The sequence below is a fragment of the Ochotona curzoniae genome, unplaced genomic scaffold (assembly GCF_017591425.1).
Source record: "Ochotona curzoniae isolate NIBS_2020 unplaced genomic scaffold, NIBS_Ocur_1.0 contig_2321, whole genome shotgun sequence".
NCBI lineage: Eukaryota > Metazoa > Chordata > Mammalia > Lagomorpha > Ochotonidae > Ochotona > Ochotona curzoniae.
This window is the reverse complement of record NW_024465421.1, coordinates 3254362-3278979: the sequence shown is the minus strand read 5'-3', so window position 1 is coordinate 3278979 and position 24618 is coordinate 3254362. Positions and strand designations below refer to the sequence as shown.

Sequence of the window (24618 nt, the reverse complement as noted above, 5' to 3'; positions counted from 1 at the left end):
CGCCAGGCATGAAATTAAATAAGTAATTTGATGTTGACATCAGAAATTGAAATGATACCCACTGTTCCCTCATTCAGTCAGACCTGCATAAACAATAGCCAGAACAAATATGCACAACAAAACCCTCTCCTCCACCCAGCTCCCTGAGTAATGTACAATATATATGCAAAATGAGCATAACAGAGCCTTCCCAGGCCTGATGGATGTAATTTTCTTTGGTATACAATATGATGTGTCTGTATGTGGGGTGGGGGGATGGGGGCGTGCAGGTGATTGTGAAAGGGGTTCTTCTTCTAGGATAAAAGGCAAGGAAAGGGGAGACACAAAAAGAAACAAATCCCATGGTCCCTCTGAGTAATTCATTGCCAGAATCAGTTTACTTCCCAGGGGCGTGACTCCAGGCTGGTGGAGACCTAACCTGGCTTTTGCCTTCCCATGCTCCATGGCGGGCTGTGAGTGCCAAGAACAGGTGACACTGTCACATGTCACACTGATGGGAGATGCTGTCTCCATGACTACTGTGGCTCTCCCTCCATACTATTGGCAGCAATCAAGAACACAGCAGGAATTTTTAAAACCACGTCCAGTGTGCGAGATCACATGTCAGCTGTACTTGACTCGCCTGAGCTTGTTGGAGTCACTGACGTTAACAACGTTGAGCTTTGAGAACTGTATTTAGGATTGCCCCAACGCCTACTACCATTTTCGTTTTATGGACGTGTGCTTACCACTCATGTTTCTTTCTCCTGCAGCTTAGAATTGAAGAATCACCCTTACCGTATTTTTCAGAGATGTCGTTCTCTGAGCTGTTTTTTCCTGCGGTACCCATTTGTTTCTTTATACAGGAATATAACAGATGGGAAATGCATCCTGTGTGCTAAGATCTCAAGCAGCAATGATGTACAGGCCAGGTGGTACGTGCTACCTGTGGTTGACAGACTAGGGGACAGGGCGTGCAGGTGAAAGAGCTACAGGTGGATTGAGTACTATGTGTCAGGTGGAGGTGGAGGTCAGGCGGCCCTGGGGAAGGTGCAAGGCTCTCTGAGGCTTCTCAGGGACAAGGGCTGTCTGCAGCGAGCAGGAGCCTAGCAGAGCTGGAAACCGAAAGCATCAGCTTCCTTCTCATTCCAGTCTTACGTGGAGCCTCCCTTAATCAGAAAGCACACGCTTAAGATTAAATCTTTGCATATATATATATATATATATATATATATGAGAAGTTTGAAGCAGAAAGACACAAGCATACAAATAATAACAGCCAGAAAATAAAAAAAAAAAAAGAAACTCAGAAGTTTAGAACACTAATATTTTGGGTGGGTGGGGCCACTGCATTGGCTTGACTGGCTAATCCTCCACCTCCAAACCTTAGCATCCCATATGGTTGCTGCCAGCTTCTCCACTTTCAATCCAACTCCCTGCTATGGCCTGGAAGGGCAGCAGAAGATGGTCCAGACCTTTGGGCCCCTGCACCCGCATGGGAGACCTAGAGGAAGCTCCTGGCTCTTGGCTTTGGATTGGTTCAGCTTTGGCTATTGAAGCCATTGGGGAGTGAACCAGCAGATGGGTGAATTTTGCCTCTCCTTCTTTTTGAAATCTTCCTTTGCAATATAAATGAATAAATCTTTAAAAATAATCTTGCTGTGATTCCTTACCCAAAGAAAGTGATGCCCCCCCCACCAGGCGTCTTTTTCAGTATTACTGCTTTTGAATTTCCTGATGTGTCAAAACAACGGCAGCCAATGTTAATTCTTATGAATAAATCCTTAAGAAAAAAATGGTATTTTCACTGCTTCTCTGTGCCCACACATTCTTTGCATTTTAGTCCACTAATTATGTTTACAAAATGTCTCATTTTTTTGAAAAATACTGTGTGTGTACTAACTGGTGCCCTCAGAGAATAAACTGGCAACTAGGTCATATACTAGAAAAGTCATCCAAACCCACTGGGCTTTTTATTTTTCAGTCAGTCTGGGCTTTTTCCTCTTGCCTGCCCCTTTGCGGCCACAGAACTGAGTAGCTTGAGACCAGGGCATTGAATGTCAGCAAGTCAGGAAGGCAGGCTGATGCGTGTCTGTTTAGTCTCAGCACAGGGCGAAATGCCATCATTAATTCATTACCCAGCTGCCTGTCAAATAAATTGGCAATTACGTCCACCGCAGAAGCTTGGAATTCAGTAAATAGCACGTTAGCATCTCTGAGTTGTTGAGAGATGTAAAGGGGAAAATTAAGCAACACGGTGTTTGTATCAGTCGCAGCTGACAAGGGACAGCACACACTGGTGATATGATGTAGTGATGAAAAGCCTGCAAAGGGCGGTAATGAGCTGTGTGGATTGGAACGTGTTAAAAAAACCATTGCTGATTTTCCACTTTGTCTTTATGCTTTATTGCAGAGTTCAGCTCCTTCCAGCTTGGGAACAGGCTACTTCGTAAGTCTATCTCAACTTCCACATATGTGCCTTGCATTGGCATTGATTTGCTTCAATAATGAATGCTTGTTAGGATGTGGGGGGAAAAAAAAATCTAAGCAATTCCCTCTCAGTCCTAATGCACAGTCTGATTTCTGTCCTTTTACTAGCAATTGTTTCGTGTTTAAAAGACAACCTGCTGGGCCCATAGGTGTCTCAGTCAGTCTGCGGTGTGCACTGGTTTCCCAGCATCCCTCCTTGCCGGCTAGCGCCAGGGGATACAGGGAGCCTGGTTGGTTCCTGCCACTGCTTCTCCGTAGTGTGTGTGCACACGTGTGAGAAGGACCATGAGGAGAAGCAATTCCAATTATGCTTTGAGATGTGAATTCACTTTGAAAATCTCTGGAAGAATTTCCCTCCATATGCGTTGGGTGTTATTTTTAAAATGTGAATGAGATGTGGTGTTTTCAATGGATAGCCCCCCTCAGCGTCTGGCTAGAAGGCCTTCAGGTGTTCGTTCAACCATATCAAACTCCTCATTTTAGCAAACAGAGGTGTGTATCATTCCACTTCTGGTCTTTATCCTGTGTCCTTTGAGAGAGTTGGCTATGGGAGGCGTAATTCAAGAATTAACCACGGTAGCTTTCATACATGGGTAAATTGTCACATTCTTGTATTTATTTATACCAAAATTGCCATTTTGGCTTGAAAACTTTTTTTTTCCTTTCAATAAATAATTGTAGAAGCATTGTAAGGAAGCGTTGTTTACAAAACAGGATGACGGGCCAGAGTAGAAATATACTGTCACATTCCAAGGAACCCGATGCACAGTGATACTGTAATGCCTGTTGAACATGTTTAGGGAAACTGACCAAACCCTGAACGTAAACTGGAAAATGGCTTCCGATTTAGTTTAGCTGCTTTTAACCCCTAACCCCCAGCATGCTAACAGTTACTCTGCTGATTTTTCTGCCAACGTAGTTTTGTTGATCTGTTTATATTAAATGTATAAATACCAGCATCATTTCATTGAATGAGATTTTTTTTTCTGATATGAAAATAGGAACAACCCAGTAATTCCATCTCAGTCCCAAAGAGCAGACTGCTTTCTTCTCTCCTTTTACCAGCAGTTGTTTTACGTTTAACCACAACCTGCTGGGCTGCTAAGTCGATCTGACGTATACACTGGGTTTCCGGGATACGGGATATTTATTCCTTGTCTGGCAGAGTGGTATTTTCTAGACCCGGGTGATTTTAATCCTAATCTCTAAGGATAGGAAGGATAGAGATGACTTGGGCCCGCCTTAATACAATGAGCATACTTATGCTTGCTCCTGTTCATCAAGGACGGATATTCATGTTTCCAGAAGCAAGCAGGAGACACTCTGCACCCGCAGTGGAAAGAACAGATGCAGGCCCTTCTGCCATCTCTTCACACCAGGCTGGATTGGGTGGAGATGCTGAAGGGAAATCTGGAGGCGGCCAGTGCCTGTCCTTCAGCCAAGAGCTCAGTTCTCCCACTTTGCTTTTTTCAGCAGATACAAGGCCAATACTGGCACCTGAGTCCTGGCTCATTTTTTCAGTGAACATTCTAGATTTTTCTGTTTTCTTACTTTTAGTAGACTCTCTTGAAATAACAAAGTCATTTTTGCCAGATCAACATTTTCATGATGCATTTTTTCCCTGCGATTCTAGAAGTGTTTACATTTATTCTCTAACAATACGTTCCTATGAGTAAAGAGTATTTAGTTATAAAGTGATTTTTTCACCATGGGCTAAATGTATAAAAATTTATTCTTATTTGGTAAAATTGCTTGTAGAATTATGTTACTTTTATAAAAATCAGTCATCTTACTAGCTTACATGGAGAAGATACATACCAGATGTGTATTCAGTTAAAGTATGACAAAAATGTCCTACTTAGAATGTGGTTCCAATAATGTGATTGTTCTGTTATCAGAATACAAAATCCACTGATATTGTTGCAAAATCTTCATCAAAAAATATCTTCTTTTTTCAAAATCTTCCCAACACTAACACATGTAACACATAGGGTTAGGTACTAACTTCCACACTGATGAGTTTCGTACTTTGAAGTGGAAATGATATGTTCACAACTTTTGCTAACCCGGCAATATACTCTTTGTGCAATATTGTGATTTTTAATGTCATGGTAGCTTTCTGTTTGAAAAGAAGACAGGCAGGTAAGTGGAACATTGATCTTTCAGCTCTATTTCAATCCACCTCAGCATCTCTTTGGAATGGGGGGTGGAGGTGAATCAACTGTTTATTTTAATGAGCTGGTACCGTAAATGCACCATAATTCGAACTCTGGCTTAAGGAAACTGAAGGCAATGACTTATTGGGTTTAACAGCCTGGAACTGCTTCTTCTTCAACAGTCTCCTCTGTCACAGTAGCACTCTAAGCTAAGCAACTGCAGCTAGCTACGTTTTATATAGAACTTTTAGTGAACTAAGATAAAATGCTGTTCACTGTATTAATTAGGTAATCACTTTAGTATAAGCTTGTCACAACACACACACACACACACACATGCACACACACACACACGCACACACACACACATGCACACACTCAGCCTTACCCAAGCCCAAAACATTATACTTTCAATTCTTTGAATGTATCAGTCAGGATAAGTTAAAAGGCTTAAAGACGAAGCATGTGTTTTTGATCTGGTGATATTTGTTTATATCTCCCTGGTTTTGTGTTCCAAAGAAGTCTGCCTGGGTCTGTCACTTTTCCAATCCACTTAAAAGCAGAAGATTTGAGAAATGAGAACAGCAGCTAAGATCAGTATTTACATAAGCATATTGCAAAGAATCCTTAGAGTAGACAAAATAGAGAAGGATTGGAACAAACTTTCCACATTTTGGGCGCTTTTAAATAATGTACGTGTTACACACACACACACACACACACACACACACTCATGAGTACATACTCATTTCCAGCTCAAATTCTAAATACAGATGAAAGTATAAACTAGTTGGAATCAATTTCTTGTCCTTTTTTTTTTCCCCTCTTGGCAGGAGCACTGAAGCTTGTTGGAGTGCATGTGGGTTTTTTTTTCCCCTCGTTTTAAAACATCAATGCAGTGAACATATTTTCAATCTAAGTAGTTTAGACTATGTTTTCTTCTTCAACATGTGCTTATAGCTTCGTTATGCATAATGTTTAATCCAAAATGCTCTTTGACAACAGCTGCATGCCCACTATCAGGTTAATTACTTTGTGTCCATTTGCTTTTCAGTAGCTACCTAATAGAGTGGTGATATATTTAACACAGAGAGAACAGCACTGCATGATAGCAAACCATGCATATTCTTTTAGCGATACAATGCTATCATTTCTAATATTGATGAGAAAAACTAAATTTTGTAATTTATACTTATATACTGCTATTTTATTCTCATCATGTTTTTAACTAGCTTTTTCAAGAACCCGGGAGTTTGGGTTTGGTCAGCTACTTAACAAGTTACTCCCTCTGTGACCGTAAAACAAATACGGAGTTTACCCTCAGTCGCTTACGTGAGCTGGTTCATTTTGAAATGAGCTCTTCCACAGACTATCCACATGATAGCGTTGTCCCTGTTTTGGTTTAAGTTGCATGTTGATTTTCTCCCGCACTGCTTAACCCTTCCGCAGTTTAGGCTGGAAGATTGAGTAAGACCTGTTGAGCCCATTCCGATTAGAAGAGGGCATATCACACTCTGGCCACTGTCTGGCATAGAAGGCGGTCGGCCCAGAATAGCTATTATGTAACTGAAGGGAGTCCTGCGGGAAGACCTGTGAGCTGTGTCCTCCCAGCAAACATCAGGATCATTCCTCAAAAGCACTGGCTTCCATAGCTCAGAGCCCTGCTGCCAACCGACTGGCCAGGCTGAACTTGTACGGAGGGAAGTGCAGTGCCTCGTCACGCCTGTTCTCTGGATGGCTTACAGCCTGCAAGCAGGCTTGAATCTAAGTGTCTCAGGGCCGTTACCTCAGTCTGCTTTTGTAAACTCTGGTAATTTCTCTTAAGTATTTTCAACTAATAATTTTCATCCTTCTCAACTGGAGCACATGTAGTAATCAACATAGTTTAAAGTTAGCGAAGAAACCAACCCACTTCTACCTAGCCATTAAAGATATCACATTATATAATAAAGGGCAATTGTGTTGTGGTACGTGGGTTAAATGGGATTTGGGTAATTGCTGTTTTCCTTTGAATTAAGCTGTATTTATAGTGCTGGTGACATGCAATAGATGCAACACAAGTACCTATGTCTTTCCATCTGGAGTTACAATGGTCATAAAGAGCAGATCCTTGGCCTCCTGTCTGCATTTTTGACCATAAACCTCTCAAATATCTCCTGTTTGCCTTTGCTGTAATTTGTCATAACTCCCCTAACTGATGTGTGGTGTTTTATGTAACCATATTTGCTTTTTAAATCTCAGGGTAGATTTTGTGACTAAGCCAGAGAAGAATTGGTTTCTGCTCAAAGACTGAGGTTTGCTTCATTTCTGTTTTTCTTAGAAGATGAACTTTTCATTAAACAGACGTTTCTGACTTTTTGTAAATATTAAGCATTTTCTGTATTAGGCATTGTTCCGGGTGTGGCACTGTAGTTATGGCTGTCTGTCTCAAGGAATGTAGGCTACCCTAAACCCGCCCTTTTTGTGAAACTTTTAATTATTACTAGCATATAGTACTTAAATAAGAGAAGCCTTCTAGAGGACCTTACATGCTTACTGATAGTATTTGTGCATATTTTTATTTCCAGAAGTTGTGAGATATAGCAACATGGCCTTGGCTGCAGACTTTCCAAAGAAGAATTAGCTGCCTTTCCCCCTCCCTGCTACTACTTATTCTTTGGCGATTCTGGAACATAATTTTACAACTAAGAATCTTTTAAATACTTTATACTCAAGATAAATAACATTGAGGATTTTTAATACTTTTCAAGAAAATACTTAACAGTGGGCATTTATCACTCATTAATCTTGGGTGAATTAATTATCAATTAATTAACTTATTGGTAACAGTCCATTATGTTGGAAATATTTTCTAAGTCTAAATTCCATTAGAATACCAATCAGGTTCCACCACTCTCATTAGAATATTCGATAAAGATTAAAGTAGAAATCAGCTGACCTGATGGAAAGTACAAGGATGATTCAGACATATTCCCTTAGCTGTTTTTTTAGCCATGGAAGTCAAGGATGTGTAGTTGAGTTTTAAGCAAGACTAGCTGATGAGCCTCGCAAGAAGTTAAGTGGAGCTCTTTGGAGAATATTCAGTCAGTGAATGTAGGAAGTTTAAGCTGGTTAGAACTTGATGAACATTTTGGTACTCGACAGGTGAAGAGGAGGGAGAACCAAGTTTGAAACAAAATGAGCAGCTGAGGAGCACAGTGCAATGACAGAGTGCAGTTGGTTAAATTACATCATATCCCTGGAAGAAGATGGGACTTCAGTTGGTGGGAAATGTAGTATAAAGCCAGAGAGGGAGTTGGGTGAGTGGAATGGGTTATGGCTTACTGGTAAACATGAACTTGACCTAGTTACTACTTTTAAAAGCAAAAAGATGTTGAAATCTGAAATCTAGCATTAAGGACTGCCGTGATCGTTCTTGGAACTGGGATCCCCAAGGGACAGATGTGATTGTAGCACGGTAATCCGTGTGGTAGCTAGCATAGGTAATTGAAAATTTGAAAGTCCGTTTAAGATTCACTTAACATCTAAGCTATTACTACTACTTGGGAAGCTACCTGTATGTTATATAGAAACATTTTGTTTCACATACTAAATTAGTTGCTCATTCTAATGGTTAAAACTTACTGTGTTTTTTAACCGTAACTTTGGAAATGCTACCCTGAGCTGTGTTTGCCTCCTAGTAACAAAACTAAGAATTATATTAAGTAGCTGTTGTATTAATATTAGGAATCATGGGCTTAATCTGCTCACTCTGGAGAGTTGGTTTAGAACTAGACTAAGCATCTGCCTTCTCGCAGTCTCTATGTAGGCACAGATTAACTATAATTTCAAGGGCCTTAGCTTGAAAATACAGTTCTATTTTCCGTTTCCAATTCCTACCCTTTGGTCATGTTTTTGATCTGTTGTTAGCATTCTGATTTGGGTAATAGGATCTATGGCGAGCCAGGAGCAGACATACCATGGTTCAGTGATGAGCACAAGTGGAATTCCAATGCATAGGCTTTTAATCATTTGTAGGATAGCTACTCTTGGAAGATTTTTTTTAGACCACCCTGGGAAATTGTCTTCTATATTCACACCATGTTCAACTTCAGCACTCTCATTCAGCATAAGATAACTGATAAGTTTGGCGTATAAGATAATTATGTGAGAAACAAACGGGTGTTGTGTCAATTTGGCAATCAGTTAATTTATAGCTGCTTAACATTTGTGAAAAGGAATAGACTAAGTAATTTGAATAATTTTTCAGTCTTCAGGAAGGATTGTTGCAGTTGCAAACTCCAGTTTAAGAGATGAGAGGACAGGATGGCTGTGACTGACAGACATGTGGCAATGACTCCTTACCGTGGTCTCCCTAACTTCTCAACCAATCCTTCTCTCTCCTCTTGTGGTCTTCATAGATGCGGCAGGGAAAAAATGGCTTGGATGAGCCGCTTGACGTGAGACTTGCTCTAAGGCCTTTAGTTCTGGTACTGTACAGGTCCTCAGCACCGTACTTTAACTGTCTGCCGTTGGAGAATTCCGCATTGGCCTTGTTGCTATCTTTTCAGCCACAGGAATACAGAACTTTTGTTGCCTTACTGCTTATAGTGAGCACCAGAAAGAGTCCAGACTTTAACAAAGTGGCCAAGTGGCTGTCTTTGAGGCTATTCATAGATTTATTAACTCATTAATCACATAATTGTGAATAATGAAAATTAATTTGTATTCGTATCCCTCTTTTAGGATTAGTCCCATAGAGCTGTCGAGACTGTTGGCTTATCCAGTTCTTGGGCTAGTTTGTCCTATTGGTTATGGAGGTGATGTGAGAAGTAAAAGCTGGAGAATGGTGCATTGACAAGTGCAGAAGGAATGGGCAGGTCACAACATGGAATTCTGAAACTGATTTTTTATTTTTTTTTTTTATTTTTTTTTATTTTTTTTTTTAAATATATAATATATTTTTATTTGTTTTTTTTTTTATTGTTGCTTACACTGTATTGTGTAGTACAGTTTTATAGGCGCTGGGGATTCCCCCCACCCCTCCCCATACCCCTCCCCCCATGGTGGATTCCTCCACCTTGCTGCATAACCATAGTTCAAGTTCAGTTGAGATTCATTGCTTGCAAACACATGCCTAGCATAAAGTTCAGCGTCTTATTGTCCAGATAAGTTCAGTGGCCTCCTGGGGAGACCTTCTATGGTCTGAAGATAGGTCTAACAGAGTAAAGATCCGGTCGGTTAAAAGCCCCAACAAGGCCTCAGTATCAATATACAACATTATGGAATTAATTGACATAGTATTGGGTAAACAATGCGGGGAAAAGGGAACCCTACTCCACTGCTGGTGGAGCTGCAAATTGGTACAGCCTTTATGGAAATCAGTCTGGAGAACACTCAAACAACTCAAAATCTGCATACCATATGACCCAGCAATAGCACTCCTAGGAATATATCCAAAACACCTGTTTTACGACAAACCAACATGCATCCCCATGTTCACTGCAGCACAATCAGTAATTGCAAAAACATGGAAGCAACCGAAATGCCCATCAATAGAAGATTGGATAAGAAAGCTTTGGTTCATCTACTCCATGGAATACTACTCAGCTGTTAAAAAAAACAAAATGCAGTTCTTTGTGGCTAAATGGGCACAACTGGAAACTATAATGCTAAGGGAAATGAGTGAATCCCAAAAGATTAGATACCACATGTTCGCCTTGATTTAACCTGTAATTTATTGTTTGGTTGTTTGTTATTTTTTGAACGTGTCATTGATGCTGTCTCAACCCAGATGTTTCGAAGAATGGAACTTGCATTATTTTTAACATATTGATTTTTTATTTTTTTATTTTCCTGATACTCAAGAAGGTTGTCTTGTCAGACATTTCCAAATTACAGAGATGTTGCATTGGTTGAGATGACCTGCATAAAACGAGCCACAGACGGCGTCCCAATTCCAGGTTTTCTCTGCTGACCCACACCACCTTGGTTTTGACAGATTTTAGTATCCTGGAGTCTTACTAGTGGCCCATCAGAATCTTTCGGATCAATGCGCTTATCCTTTGCTTAACTGCTTTAAACGATATTTTTCCTGAAATTATAAATGAAATACTCCCCAATCTATTGCATAAGAAACTTACAGCTTGGTAGACACCAGGAACACCGTTTTATAAGATGCTAAAAAACCACAACGGGGGCTTATTAAGGAGGAGAAGTGCTATGTTAACTCCAAGTGTTCCATTTTCCTATAGTCAGCTCTGGCAGTAAAGAAGAGTTATTGGAAGCTTAGATAGTTTGAGACACTTCACTTATCTCCCACTACTTGACTTCTGAAGTCAAACATTTAAAATGCATTTTGCACGTGTAAAAATGTTTATCCATTTAGCATTCAGTGTCATTTTAACAAAAGCACCCTGGTGACAAGCTGTCTAGATACAGCACAGTTAATAAACTGTGAGGTCCTTTACACACATACCAGCACTGCATCCAAGGATGGGTCTTTATAAATCACCAGTAACAAACCTTAATTTGCTTAGCAGGCTAAGGAATAATCTCCAATTTTCCTTTAGTAATTAACTATGCTAACAGCCACGTTAAATGTAACTTTCTTACACTAAATGTCTGCCCTGAAATCTTTGGTGTTTTATTTGCAGGATGAAAACCAAACAAATAAAAAAAAAAATGTTTCAGCCTTCGTTGATGGCTGCCTGGTAATAAATCTAGATGCAGGCCTTGTAGCTGTTTTTAAGTAGAAGCATTGCCAGAGGTGACGAACTGTCCATTAGGGTTTATGCAGTGTAATATAGTGGCGGTTTCTGGAATGGAGTGGTGAGGCCAGGTAATTGCAGCGTGTCATGTCTCACTGTGCTGCTGTGTTCAGTAGCTATTAAATATGCAACAAGGCACAGCAGCTGCAGTTCCTCCCGCACAGCTACTGAGACTTCCTGGACTCATTACATCTCATAGAATCTTGCCCAGGCCGAGGAACGATTGCTAACTGAACTGCCTCAGAAGAAAATTGTGTGCAACTCCGAGTTCTGTAGTAGCATTGTGCCGACTCACCCAATAACTCAGCCAAACCTGGAAGATGCCATGTTTCTGCCCCTTTCCGGTTTTACTGCCTAAAGCGAGCATTCGTCGTCTCCCTTTTGTGAGAAAATCGAATAGCCTCCTGTTCTCTGGATCTTTGTGGGAAACTGGCCTAACTTTGCTTAGAAAATGCAGTATTCTGTACCATGTAAAGAAACTCATGTGAAGTTGGCATCTCAACCCTAAATCTGGGGAACACAAAGGATTTCGTTTCCTTAGAATTTTTTTTTAAATGCCTACAGACAGAAATCCACTCTACAATCCTCTGCTCTGAAAACGTTTTTCCATCAGAACTAACTCTGATATGAGAACCTGGTTTCTCTGAGGGGGGGGGGTGGAATTTATGCTGGAACATTCTGCAAAGCAAATGAAGCTGGTGAATCCAGTATGTTCTTTTGACCAAATAATAAACGACTAAACAAGCTGATCAAGTGGAAACCTTGAGCTGCATTTGTACAAAGGCATATAATATAGTCACAAGTTGCTTTCATCTATATGTTGATAAGTTGCCCACTTTATTCATTTAGTAATTGAAATAGAGCAATTACTTTGATTTTACATAGGCTTACAGTTATAGAACCTCTGGGTCAGAACGGACCTTAAAAATTATCATGTCCAACCACCAATCTGAAGCACAACCGAGAAAGTGAAATACTGGTAGGGTGGGCAGGCAGTGTCCCGTCTCATTGTTGAGACCGTCTTCCATTCGGGACAGCAATGCCACACTGTTTTTCTGACGAAAGGGGTGGTAACAACTCTTCATTCTTTTCCATGTGTTATTCCATCGACTCTTATTTCTCCAAAAGTCTATTTGGATTGTCAGTCTTACTGTTGAAACTCACCATGGTGTGCCATCAGTACTCTAAACACTACATATACTTCGAATGTAGCCTGTTATCCCAACCTATGTCATTTCTGTCCTCTGGTTCTGCTGTTGCCTCTCTTGGTTACTTGTTAGTTCTTACCACCCAGTGCTGCAAGTCTGCCTATTGACAGTAAGATTTCACTACTGGTTGATTTTATTTCTTGCCGTCTTTGTGATGTCTCATCTTCAAGGGATTCGGTGTTCTGGTTGACCCTGTCAGGTAGTTCTGTGTGTTTGTTTCCATTGTTGATTTTTAACTGGTACTTCAACAGAAATCATTTCCCCTGTTTTATTTTCTTTAGACAGAGATGCATTTGGAAAGATTTTTTCAAATAACCTGTGGAGTAGTTAACATAGTATACTCTTTTTATCATAGTCATCTAATTCATTTTCAGTAAATTAACTGGGCAAATGCAGAGCTCATTACTGAGCTACCCAGTGACAAAGTAATTGGCCATTAAAATATACTCATCCAGGTTTTAGTTGTAAAGTGTATGCATTTATGATAAACTTTAAAAATTGCTCTAAAACCCACAGAGTATGATGATCTGAAGTACATGAAGGACTATCATAAGGGGATACTCTTCCATAATATTAATATCTTAATAGATATGCTGGAAAAGATCAATGAAAACTTGGCATTATTTATATCAGATCTATGCTATATTTCATTGTTTCCTAAAAAATGATGTTCCAGATTTGTGAATTGCTTTTAAATTTTGATGCAGAGATGATAAATTTAGTTTTAAAATTACTGTGCATTTTGAATTGAGTCATGAAATTAGTGGACTTTCTGTCACCTTCACATTTGCGCATCTATTATGGTCACATTCTGTGTTATTTGTTGTTCAAATGGAGATTTGGTTCAGGATTTGCTTCGAAAGGGGTCTTTCAGTGTCAGCTCATCTGCCGACGTGCTGATGGTACCACCGTACTAGCAGTTAAGGGGCCACGGCTACCCAGGAGCCCTTTGTACCTGTCAGGGTGTGGGTTAGTCCTTGTCGGAACACTGTCGTACTGAACTTAAAATAGGCTAAAGTCACATGAATTCTTCTACTTGAAATATCTGCAAGCAAGGATAAAACCGATGCAAAGCCAGTGACTTATAGAAACCCTGTAAGAGTTTTGCTTTTATTTAGGCTTTCATGATAAAGCTGGGGGAGTGGTTTGAATTGGGTCTCCTAGTTTGGGTCTTCTGGACTAGAGCTCAGTGGCGGATTGCTGAGGCTTGGCGATGGCCTTCAGTGCTCAGAGTTGCAGTTTGTAATATTCTGACAGGGAAAGGAAGCTGCCTGCCTTGCTTGTTTTTCTGCTGTGGCGTGTGTACAGGTTGTGTTATTTTTCTACTTGGTGTGATTTTTATTACCTTTTTGATCTTCCTTGGCTGTCATTGTAATGATTTTAATTAGCATGGATCTTTGTAACGATTTTCACTTCTGTATATTTGTGTTTATGACATATTCTTCATTACATACTTGAATTAAGTCCAAGACATGATTAGGAATAAGTGTTTATTGAGTGCTGACTATGGGCCAGATACTATCTGAAGCTATTTGCATATATTAATTACTCATATTTCGTACAGCGACCTTCTGGAATCTGAAGTATTATACCTTGACTATGGGTAATAAAACTGAGGTTCAGATGAGGTAAGTAATATACCTCGATCCATACGAGTAAGAACAGTTCAAGTAAATAACGAATCCTGCTAACAAAATGGTTCTGCAGAGAGACTATGAATAATGAACAATGGGAAAATAGGAATGCCTATTCTCCCAGTGTTTCGGGAATATATGTTAGCCAGTAAAGTCGGCCTCTGTTTTATCGTATTATTTAGACATTGAGCAAGAGGGTTCTTGCGTTATTACTCTTTTCTTCAAAGTCTGGAAGCTTAGCATTTCTTTCAACAGCCCTGAAGCCGTGCTTTACAACATGTGTACGCCTCGAGATAAAATGTGACTTATACAAGGAAGTCAACTACGCTAGGCTTGTGAGAAGAGGAACTTTCTCCTTTTCTCTTCAACGCTTTTTGCTCCTTCCCTCTCCAGTGAACTTTATTTTCAAAGCATTTCTAAGTTTATACACACACAAACACACACACAAACACACACACAGAGTTCACAAAAACCTCTTACCGCTCCCCCCCCCACGTACAACCTCATCCCCTAGTGGCTTCCTCCATTGTCATTGGTAACATTTATTATAATCAATAAATGTACTGTTAAAAATCATCACCACTCAAAATCCATGGCTTATGTTAGGGTCCATTTTCAGTTGCCCAATCTGTGGGTTTAAACAAATATGTGATGACTTTCTCTCACTGATGTCGTATCCTTCAGGGTGGCTTCATTGCCCTGAAGTTCTCCTTACTTCAACTATTTATCTCTTTCTCCTTCTTAGCTTCTGTCAACTGCTAATCTTTTTACTCTTTCAATGTTTTTTTTTTCCCATCTCTCCCTTCAGATCGTCATGTATCTGGAATCCTCATATACTAGGCTTTTTACCTTGGCCTTTTTTTTTTTTTAGCGGTATATTTGTTTTTCATCCTTGTCCTTCCAGACCTGCTTAAACAACGTTCTTTTTACTTCTGAATCATATTCTATCATCAGGGTATGCCACAGTTTATTTATTCAGTCTTCTACTAAAAAGCATCTTGGTTATTTCCAAGTTTTGGCATTTATAAATACAACTGTGTGGGTTTTTGTGTAGACCTCAGTTTTCAGTTCGTTAGAGCACAATTACTGGAATGCATGGTAAGATTATATGTAGCTTTGTAAGCATCATAAAACTCAATTCCAGAGTGGCTGTACTGTTTTGTTTTCCCATCAGCAATGAATCAGTCTCTGCCCTTTCACAACCTCAGCAGCATATGCTGTGGTCAAGTGTCCATCCAGCCTAATGGGTCCCATTATTTTAATTTGCACTTTTCTGATAACATGTGATGTGAACGTCTTTAAAGGCTTACTTGCCATTCATATATTTTCCACATTTTAAGTGGGTTATTTTCTTTTTAAAGTATCATTTTTGTTTTTATGTATAATTGGAAGGTAAAGAGGGGAAAAAAAGGAGAAAAGGAACCGGTCCTTCTGCTGGCTTATTCTCTCAGTGCCTGCAGCAGCTGGGGTTAGGTTGAGGCTGAAGCCAGGAACCAGAAATGCAATCCAGTTCTCCCTTGCGGGTGGCAGAGACTCAATGACTTGGGCTGTCACCACGGACTCTTAAGACTTACATTGGCAGGAAGCTGCAGTCAGCAGTCAGAATTGGGGATCCAGTCCAGGAATTGCAATGTGTGAGACACAGGAAACTTGACCAGTAGGCTCAACACCTGTTCTTGTTTTCTTAGGACTGAGTTGGAAACTTTTATATATAGATTTTAGAAAATCACCTTTATCAGTTTTGTTTTTCACAAATATCTTCTCTATGTCTGTGATTTAGCTTAGTTTCTTGACATAGTTTTTTCACAACAGAAGTCTATTTTTAATGACATTTAGCTTATCAATTCTTTCATTCAAGGATTGGGTCTTTGTTTCTAGAAAATTACCACCATATACAAAGCCACCTAGGTTTTCTTTTATTTTTAGGTAAAAGTTTTACATTTATCATGTTGAAGCACTTATATATTTTTCATTGTGATGATGGTTTTAAGCCCTGTGTCTAGTTTCATTTTTATAATTAGAGTGTACAGTTATTCCAACACCATTTGCTGCTCCAATATATTGTATTTCTTCCCTTTCCAAGTTGGTTTTATCATATAAGTCTATTTCTGAGCTTCCTACAGTTTTCCATTCTCTTTTAAGTTGACACTGTCTTGATTAATATAATGTCTTTTAAAGCAGATTAGCAGAACAGAGAGCTCTGATCTGCCGGTTAATATACCAGATACTCTCAGTGAGTGATGGCGGAACCGCACACACTAAGCTGGCTACAGAAAACTCAGTTCCCATTTCTCAGGTGGGTCATCATTGTAGCCTCCCAGGGCCTGCATGGCAGGAAGCTGAATTCAGGATAAGAGCCGGGAATCTAATGAGGCATTCTCAAGTGGGGCACAGTGTCATAACTGACGTCTTAGCCAATTAGGTTAACTTCCAACTCCTGAAAGAGCTTTCTTGAAGTTATGAGTACTACTGGTGTTTTGTTTTGATATTGAGTTAGCAATTCTGTATTTTTTCCCTCTTTGTATAAATGTTAGAATGTGGTTAAATAACTTGCCAATTTTGATTGGAACTGGGATAACTATAGATCAAGTTGCAAAATTCTCCCAATTTCTCTTTTCTAGAATGTTTACCATGATTTTCATTATATTCTAGAATTTTGTCAAGTGTTCTTTCTGCATCTGTTGTTGATGCAGTCATATGATTTTTCCAGAAGCCTGTTGATATGATGGACGATATGAATTGATACTCAAATATTGAACCAACTCTGCACTTACGGGATACATTCCTCTTGATTGCAGCGTATCCGTCATCTTACACGTCATTTGCTTGTTTCCAGTGTTCTTTGTATCTGTTGTTTTTGAGAAGACCAAGTATCCGGATCTCTTTGGTATAATGATTCTGGTTTTGGTATTTTGGCACCACTGGCCTCATAATAAACCAGTTCGTTGAGAATTTAAAAAATTTTTTTCCTAAGTATTTCTTAAAATCACCAGTGAAATGATCTGGGTCCAGCATTTTTGCTTTTGGGAGCTCATTAATTTTTTTTTAAAGATTTATTTTTATTGAAAGGCGGATATACAGAGAGGAGAGACAGAGAGGAAGATCCGACCAATGATTCACTCCCCACGTGAGCATAACGGCCGATGCTGTGCCGATCTGAAGCCAGGAGCCTCTTCCAGGTCTCCCACGCGGGTACAGGGTCCCAAAGCTTTGGGCCATCCTCGACTGCTTTCCCAGGCCACAGGCAGGGAGCTGGAAGGGAAGCGGGGCTGCCGGGATTAGAACTGGCGCCCATATGGGATGCTGGGCGTGCAAGGCGAGGACCTTAACCACTGCGCCACTGCGCCGGGCCCGAGCTCATTCATTTTTGCTTCAACTTATTAAATGAGGATTTTGTGTTGTCTGCTTCTTCGGGCGTGAGTTGATTGTGTGTCTCCCAATAATTTGGCTCCCTTATCTGTGTTACCAAATTCATCAGGGTAGACTTATTTATAATATTCTTCTTTTATCTGATAAGTGCCCATGTGATTTTTCAATGATATCCTCACATTAATATTTGCTACTCTAAGCTGTGTCATCTTTTTCTTAGCGTGAGTAGAGATTTTTGGGATTTTCTTGATCTTTTTCGAAGAACTGCATTTTGGTTTCATTGATCTTCTGTATTTACTGTCTTTATTTTTTTACAGTTGAATTGATTTCTTGTCTAATTTTTAATGTTTTTAATTTTACTTTGAACTTGAATTGCTTTGAAAAAGGTTTCTACCTTATAGACGATTTGTCTTCAGTGTCTTTTCTTGCATTTGATGATATATATGTTCCTCTTAGTGTATCCTTTGTTGCAGCCTATTAATGTTGATGAACTTCGTTTTCACTATTATTTAGTTCAAAATATCTTTACATTTCTCTTGAAATTTTTGTTTCTTGACCCATATATCACTTAAAAGTATGTTGTTTCCTAGGAAGATTTTTGCTTTTTTAGTCTATCCCTTTTGTTGTTGGCCCCTTCCATTTTCCATTTAGAAGTATTTGATTTGTGATTTTGGGAAAGTCAGTCCTATTCTGTATTTATGGGCTTGAGATATGCCTGTATGTTATGCAGCTTAAAAGTAACTTTAGCAGTTATAATTTTCTTATTGAATTTAAGAATATTTATTTTAATATTCTTTAAACATTTTTAGTTTATTTTTAAAATTTTTATGATACAATTCCATAGGATTACTTCATCCCCAAATTCCTACCTGCTGACTGATTTTTCCCATATTATTAAAATAGTATAGTCCTTCATAAGCAGTCATAAGTCCCTCAGTCTGTTATTTAAACGTGTCCTAACATTGATGGTACAGACAATGCCAGACAGTCCAGCATCCTTTTGTCAAGATACATCCAACAGTTTCATTGGGAATCCTTCTTTGATATGGAAGTAGAGATGCATACTACGTTGTATACATGTGGATATCATAGTCTCTATTATGCCATCACTGTACATTCCTTCAAATGAGAATCCACAAAACAAAGTCAACAACAGGAAAGGAATTAAAACAAAAAATTTACGGGGCCATATCGTTCAACAACATGCTACTGAATAATTAATGTATCAATGAAGAAATGAAAAGGAAAACACAATAGCTTCTTGAATAAAATGATGCTACTGTGTGATCTGTGAGTCAGTGAAGGATATAAGAGAAAAGAAATTTATTTGAAAGAGTGATAGAGGGAGGGAGAGAGGAAAACAAAAAGAAACAGAGTGGAAGAAAACATGTGTGAGAGTAAGCTTCCGTCCACTGACTCGCTTAACCATTTCCCTAAGCAGGTTGGTCTAGAACTAACTGAAGCCAGCAGATGGAAGTGTAGACAGAGCTTCCCAATAGAGAGCAGGAGCCCAAGTATCCGAGCCGTCATCTGCTGCCTCCCTAGATATTGCACTACAAGGAAAGTAGATTGGAAATGTGGAAAAGCTTGGACTTGAACCAGTCACTGTGATACTGGACACTGTGTTGCAGGTGCTGTCTTATTCTGCTGTGCCTCAGTACCTCCCTTGGGTGCGTGATTTTTAAAAACATACTTATTTTTGAAAATTCATGTGTATTTACATCTATGTTACATATGTCATATATAACATATTTACATAAATATTTAGTTCTTTGCAGGAGTCTTGATCTATAGAAGGACATTTATTGCATTCAGAGTTAGGATACTTTCATCATTGGGAAAATCAGGAAGATGACAGAAATTACAGTTTATGAAAATTGGTGAAGTTTTGCATTTTTGAATACAGAATCTGTATTCTTTGTTAACTTTCTCTGGAGATAAGATATCTGTAAAGCCACAGATAGCTCTGTTAATGTGTTCACTCATGATTTTCTTCCAAATGATGTTCTTACATTTTAACTCAGTTTTTTGTTTTCTGTTCCTCAGGTTTTGTTCACTTACCGTTTGAAACAATGGAATTATTTATGTATTTTTCCATTCTCTCAGTCTTTTGCTTTCCAAAACCTACCCTTATTTGCTCGTGTAACATCACAAAATTGCAGACATGAGCCTGAATTATAAAGGATTGCTTCACTGATTGCTAAACATATATTACAGTACTTGAAAACTCATTTCAGGTCATCGTGCTGCCAATTAGTTTGATTGCAGGCATTTAAGCTGTCACATATAAAGCCTTCCACTTCCTACGGCTTCAGTTTCAAATCACAAAAAATCTGTGCTCCATACTTTTCCAGGTATTATTACAGCTCACTACTAATATATGTGTACATATATATATATTTTTTTTAGAAGAATATCTCTGCACATTGCAAAGATCACCCACAATTTCAGAGTTTGGTTAAAGGCAGTGCATATTTTTTGTGTAGTAATATAATTTCACTGAAAAATTTTAAAATGCATGTTCAACTAGGTTCCTGTCAGTCTGCCTGCACCCTTCCTGTTGGATGCAGCCTGCATGTTTGCACATCATGAAACCTATTATCTGCATGTCATTTGGTGACTGATGTTTTGTGAGCATGGAAGACTTTCAAGGAAATTATTAAAAAATAAAACACCCCAAGGTTCTAATGAAACAGCTCTAAAATAAGGAATTTGTTCAAGAGTTTTTGTAGATATAATGATAAGATCCTTCTATTACAATAATTGGTTGGGTTGATGATATTATTAAAGAATTGTTTTCACAAAGAAATTATGAAATTTTAACTCATTAAATTTTGACCAATTATTTACATGGATAAGCAAAGAATATTGACTTATTATAGGATTGCAGTTTAAGGAGTTTATGGAAGAGGAAGCAAACTGTGAGTTTATTTTGGTTCAAATATTTTTCAAATCCATGCGTAGTTTTTTCATCCAAGTTGGTTCCCATGGATTTTTCAAGATCTGTTATCTAATTTGGTAAACATTTTTACAAGGTATATTTTTATTGTCCTTTTAAAAATTCCATTATTTCTGTATCATTTGCCATGTTAAGGATAAACAAAGCATAAGAAACTCTCTTATCCAACTGTAATTACTTGTAAGTTGGGTAAATTTCTTTCTTCTTGAGGATTCCAAAATACCCCAAGGTAGCATGCCAGGAGGTGATCTTCCTTCCCATCTGTCAGGCTAGAGTGTAGCCAAGGATCAGAGCAGTTTTTCTGGGGAAGCTCTATAAATCACACTTCTGTACAATCACCCTGAATCCTTCCTAAATGTCTAATAATATCTAGTCAAATAAAAACCACTCTCAAATAAGACATTGACACAAAGCCTTGAAATTTTTCCTTACACACCCTGGTTAATAGGAAGGTAAGTTCTTCTTGAAACTGTGCAAATGTGGCTGTGAAAAGGGGGAATAATATGTGTCCCTGGATTCTAGTGAGGGAGGGGGCCGATGAGAAGTTAAAAATGTATTGCTTCAGGTTTTCACTAATACATGTTAGTATTTTAACTATTTTAACCTGCTGAATAGTTTTGAGTTTCGTAAAGCTAAGAAAAAGGAAGATATCTTTTTATACAGACACACACAAAAAGGCATTAAAGTAATCTTACTGGTGCTCACAAGGAAAACAGCAATTAGTTCTTTCAGTCCTTTATCATTAATTTTCACTTCATTCTATCTTGGGTTATTAATCTTAAAATGTACCCCATGAATTTCTCTGCAAAAAGTGGGCCAGGAAATCCCGAGAGCCGATTGAGCAGGTCCAGGAATCAGGGAAGCCGATCGGAAGTTTATACCTGAGTTCTGCTTGGCAGTCTTACTTTGAACTACCTGGTCTCATTATTTATTGACGAGGAGGCTGGACATTGACTTATTTATGGAATATTCAAGTCTAGGGTCTGTCTTGCCCTATAGAACAATGCTTAGCTTTCAGATGATCAGTAGAGTGAAACAAGGAAAAGCCTGTGTGTAAATTATAGAGAATTTAAGTGGATCTGACTGATTTTCCTTTACAATTTTTAAAGTGAAATGAGCATGATGAGAGCTTATGACATGAATAATGTTACCAGCAAGGATATTGGCTGTTTCTATTCCATGCACAAATAAAGCAAATAATAAAACAAGTTTTAGAGAAAATTCTATGTGGAACAGCATATTAGTGCTTTTGTGGTCTTTGGCTATCACAAAATCAAGGTGAATAAACTTTTTGCGTTTTTAATCATCATGCTACTGCGCAGGGCCCTATCATGCTTTTTAACATTTCGGAAACTTTAGGAATATTTGGAAACTATGAGGTCAAATAAGTAGTTCTGCTGTAATACTACTTAACTGTTATCAGCATACAGTGTGTTCCTTATTGCTACTTTGAAATAAATTAGTAAGTATTTAAATTTTTAACCCCAGTTTTTGATGCTGTTCATATCAATAGATGGAACTCTTGACAGACCAGTAGAAGCTCCAGTGAGTTGCTTAGTGTGAAATATGCATGGAGTTTAAAAAAAATCTTAAAACAATAATAATGCTAAATAGAAAATATTTTTTTAAAAAAATCTTAAAATGGCGACAACAATACAGATTTAAGGCAAAAGTTTTCTCTCCCCTGAGAAACAACAGCACGTATGAAGTTCAGTTTTTCTGAAAATGTTGTGCCTAAAGACAGTATTAACTGCTTACATTAGTTAAAACTCTTAACCCAATCTAGCTTCTATGTCACAGACTATGTACATATATATACATACACACACATGCATTTACATACTTGTACATGTGCATGATGTAGATTGGGATACTCATTACATAGATACCTCTCGTGTCACCATTTTTTAGCACCATCTCTTTTACAACCTCAAAAAGATGACAGACAGGACACATTACCCTGACTCATGTTGAGGTCCTAGTACAAACTTATCTGTAGTTTCTTTTTAAAAAAAAACAAAGTTTTAGTTAATGATTAGTGATTAGTGTTACAGAGTTCTTTCTTGATGGTCTACATAGGCAGTGAATATTCATTGGTTGCCTCGATTTCCAAACTCAGATGTTCAGTTTAAAATCTTAGAGGTTAACCTCAGACTAACATTCTAGGTATCATAATTATTATTGGTTTATCAGAATATTGATTTGGTTTGGTCAAACAACCTAAAGGCAAGCAAAGTTGATCATAAAATAGAAATAATGCTTTTTTATTTGATCAGTAAAGCTGTATTGATTTAATACGAATATCCCAAATAGATTTAAAATGTGCATTCATATTACTCTTGTAGCTGATTAATTAGAGGAGACATAACTTTCTATTAAAACAAAATTTACTGAACTAATCTCATTGAGCAAAGCTGTATCTTATTAAGTAAACTTAAAAGTTTGTAAAATGTTTCTGAGTTGATTTATGTAAGTGTATTTTTAATGTAACATAGTTAATTTTGTAGAAATTAAATTTCCTTGGAATTTTAGGATTATGCAGTTTATATAAACACTTATATTTAGTTAACTTAGTCAAATAAAACTTGAGTTTTACGTATTTTATAGTTTCATTAGTGTATCCGCAACTAGGAAGACGTTATACATGTCCACTGGAAATTAAAAGTCTTTCTTAGAGCTCCGATTCTAGAATTTTCACTATAAATAAGGGGAACAGAGAAACTCCCTCCCCCCCCAAACTTACTGTTCCAGATTGCAGAGAGCTTCTTTCTTTCCAGTGCACATAGTTATTAAGTTTTTGAATTTAGGGGGAGAAATATAGAAGCAGAAAAGGCTAACCAGAATTTGAAGTGATAAAAAATTTACACTTATTCTTCAACGCTTTCTTGGAAAAGCTTCTCTGTTTTGTTGTTCTTGTTCTGTTTTGTTTCATCATTTTTAGTTTCGCATTCTCATTGATGAATTCATCGGAGGTGTGTCAGGCTATGTTAGGATCTGTGGATACAGCAGCAGTAAGCACATAAAGTCTCGGTCCTGGTGACTAAATCAGATGAATTCATAAAATGCCAGGTAATCAGTTTCTAAATAGAAGTGGCGATCCAGACATATGGGCTTCAACCACCAGTTGAAACTTCGTTCTTTTTACAAACATTAAAAAGAGAGAGAGAGAGAGAGAAAGAAACCAAGCACAGTACATATTATAAAATAATGGCTTACAAGACAATGCCTCAGGAAGTAGTGAAAGGCATTGATTAGGAGAGAACGTAAACAAAGAGTGACCCCCAGCTTATTGCCTAGAGAGAATTTCAGCCATCCATGCAAGTGGAAGCAACTCCAGGGAATGAACTGGAGCCCGGTGACCCCCCTCCTGCATTTTGAGTCGATACTGGGAGACAGAGGGGTCTGGAAGGAAGAGGACACCTACAATTCTTTGACAGAGAGGAAGTGGTGCCAAAAAAAAAAATGTTCACTTTTTCACTTATTCAGTTGTCACTTACTCAGCATGGAGTTTAGTTAATTCTGTCCTGCATTTGAGCAAACTACAGGAAGCTTGGGGAAAAAAAAAACCACTGAAAAGCATGAAAGAAAACTGCCTTGCGCCCACACTTAGTAAGGAACGTTGTGTTCCCTATGTCAGGCCTTGAATCATGTATGTGTAGAGTCCTAGCTTAGTATTGCAGAACTACCGAGCCCTAGCATGAGTAAGCTCCAACCTTTCCTAATGAAATCTTCCAACAATTATTTAGCATCCTATTAAAAATTAATCACAAGGCGTTCAAAGAACAAAGAGAAAATGACGTCTGGTGAGAAACACAGTCAACAAAAACTGACCCAATCCAAATGTAAGAATTAGCAAAGACGTTTAAAATGTTGCAGACTTTGTGCTTCATACACTAAGACAACTAGGTAGAGTAAGAACTACTTGCACCTGCAGAACAAAAAGAAAAAAAAAAAACAGATTTGTGCCAAAAATATGAAATTAGTGGTAGAGTAGATTTTGCAGAAGAGAGAATTAGGGAATTTGAAATCATAGCAGTGGAAATTGTCCATAATGGGACACACGATAAGCAGTTT

At 38.3% G+C, this 24618-nt stretch overlaps 1 protein-coding gene across 4 annotated transcripts in view; it reads left to right on the top strand.

Moving 5' to 3' along the window:
- Positions 1-24618, top strand: part of AUTS2 (activator of transcription and developmental regulator AUTS2) — a 1065184-nt gene that overhangs the window by 466228 nt on the left and 574338 nt on the right. For all 4 annotated transcript variants that reach the window (XM_040972777.1, XM_040972778.1, XM_040972775.1 and 1 more), the window contains exon 4: positions 2393-2428. In XM_040972777.1, the coding sequence (XP_040828711.1) occupies positions 2393-2428 (36 nt within the window). The remainder of the gene's footprint in view (positions 1-2392; positions 2429-24618) is intronic.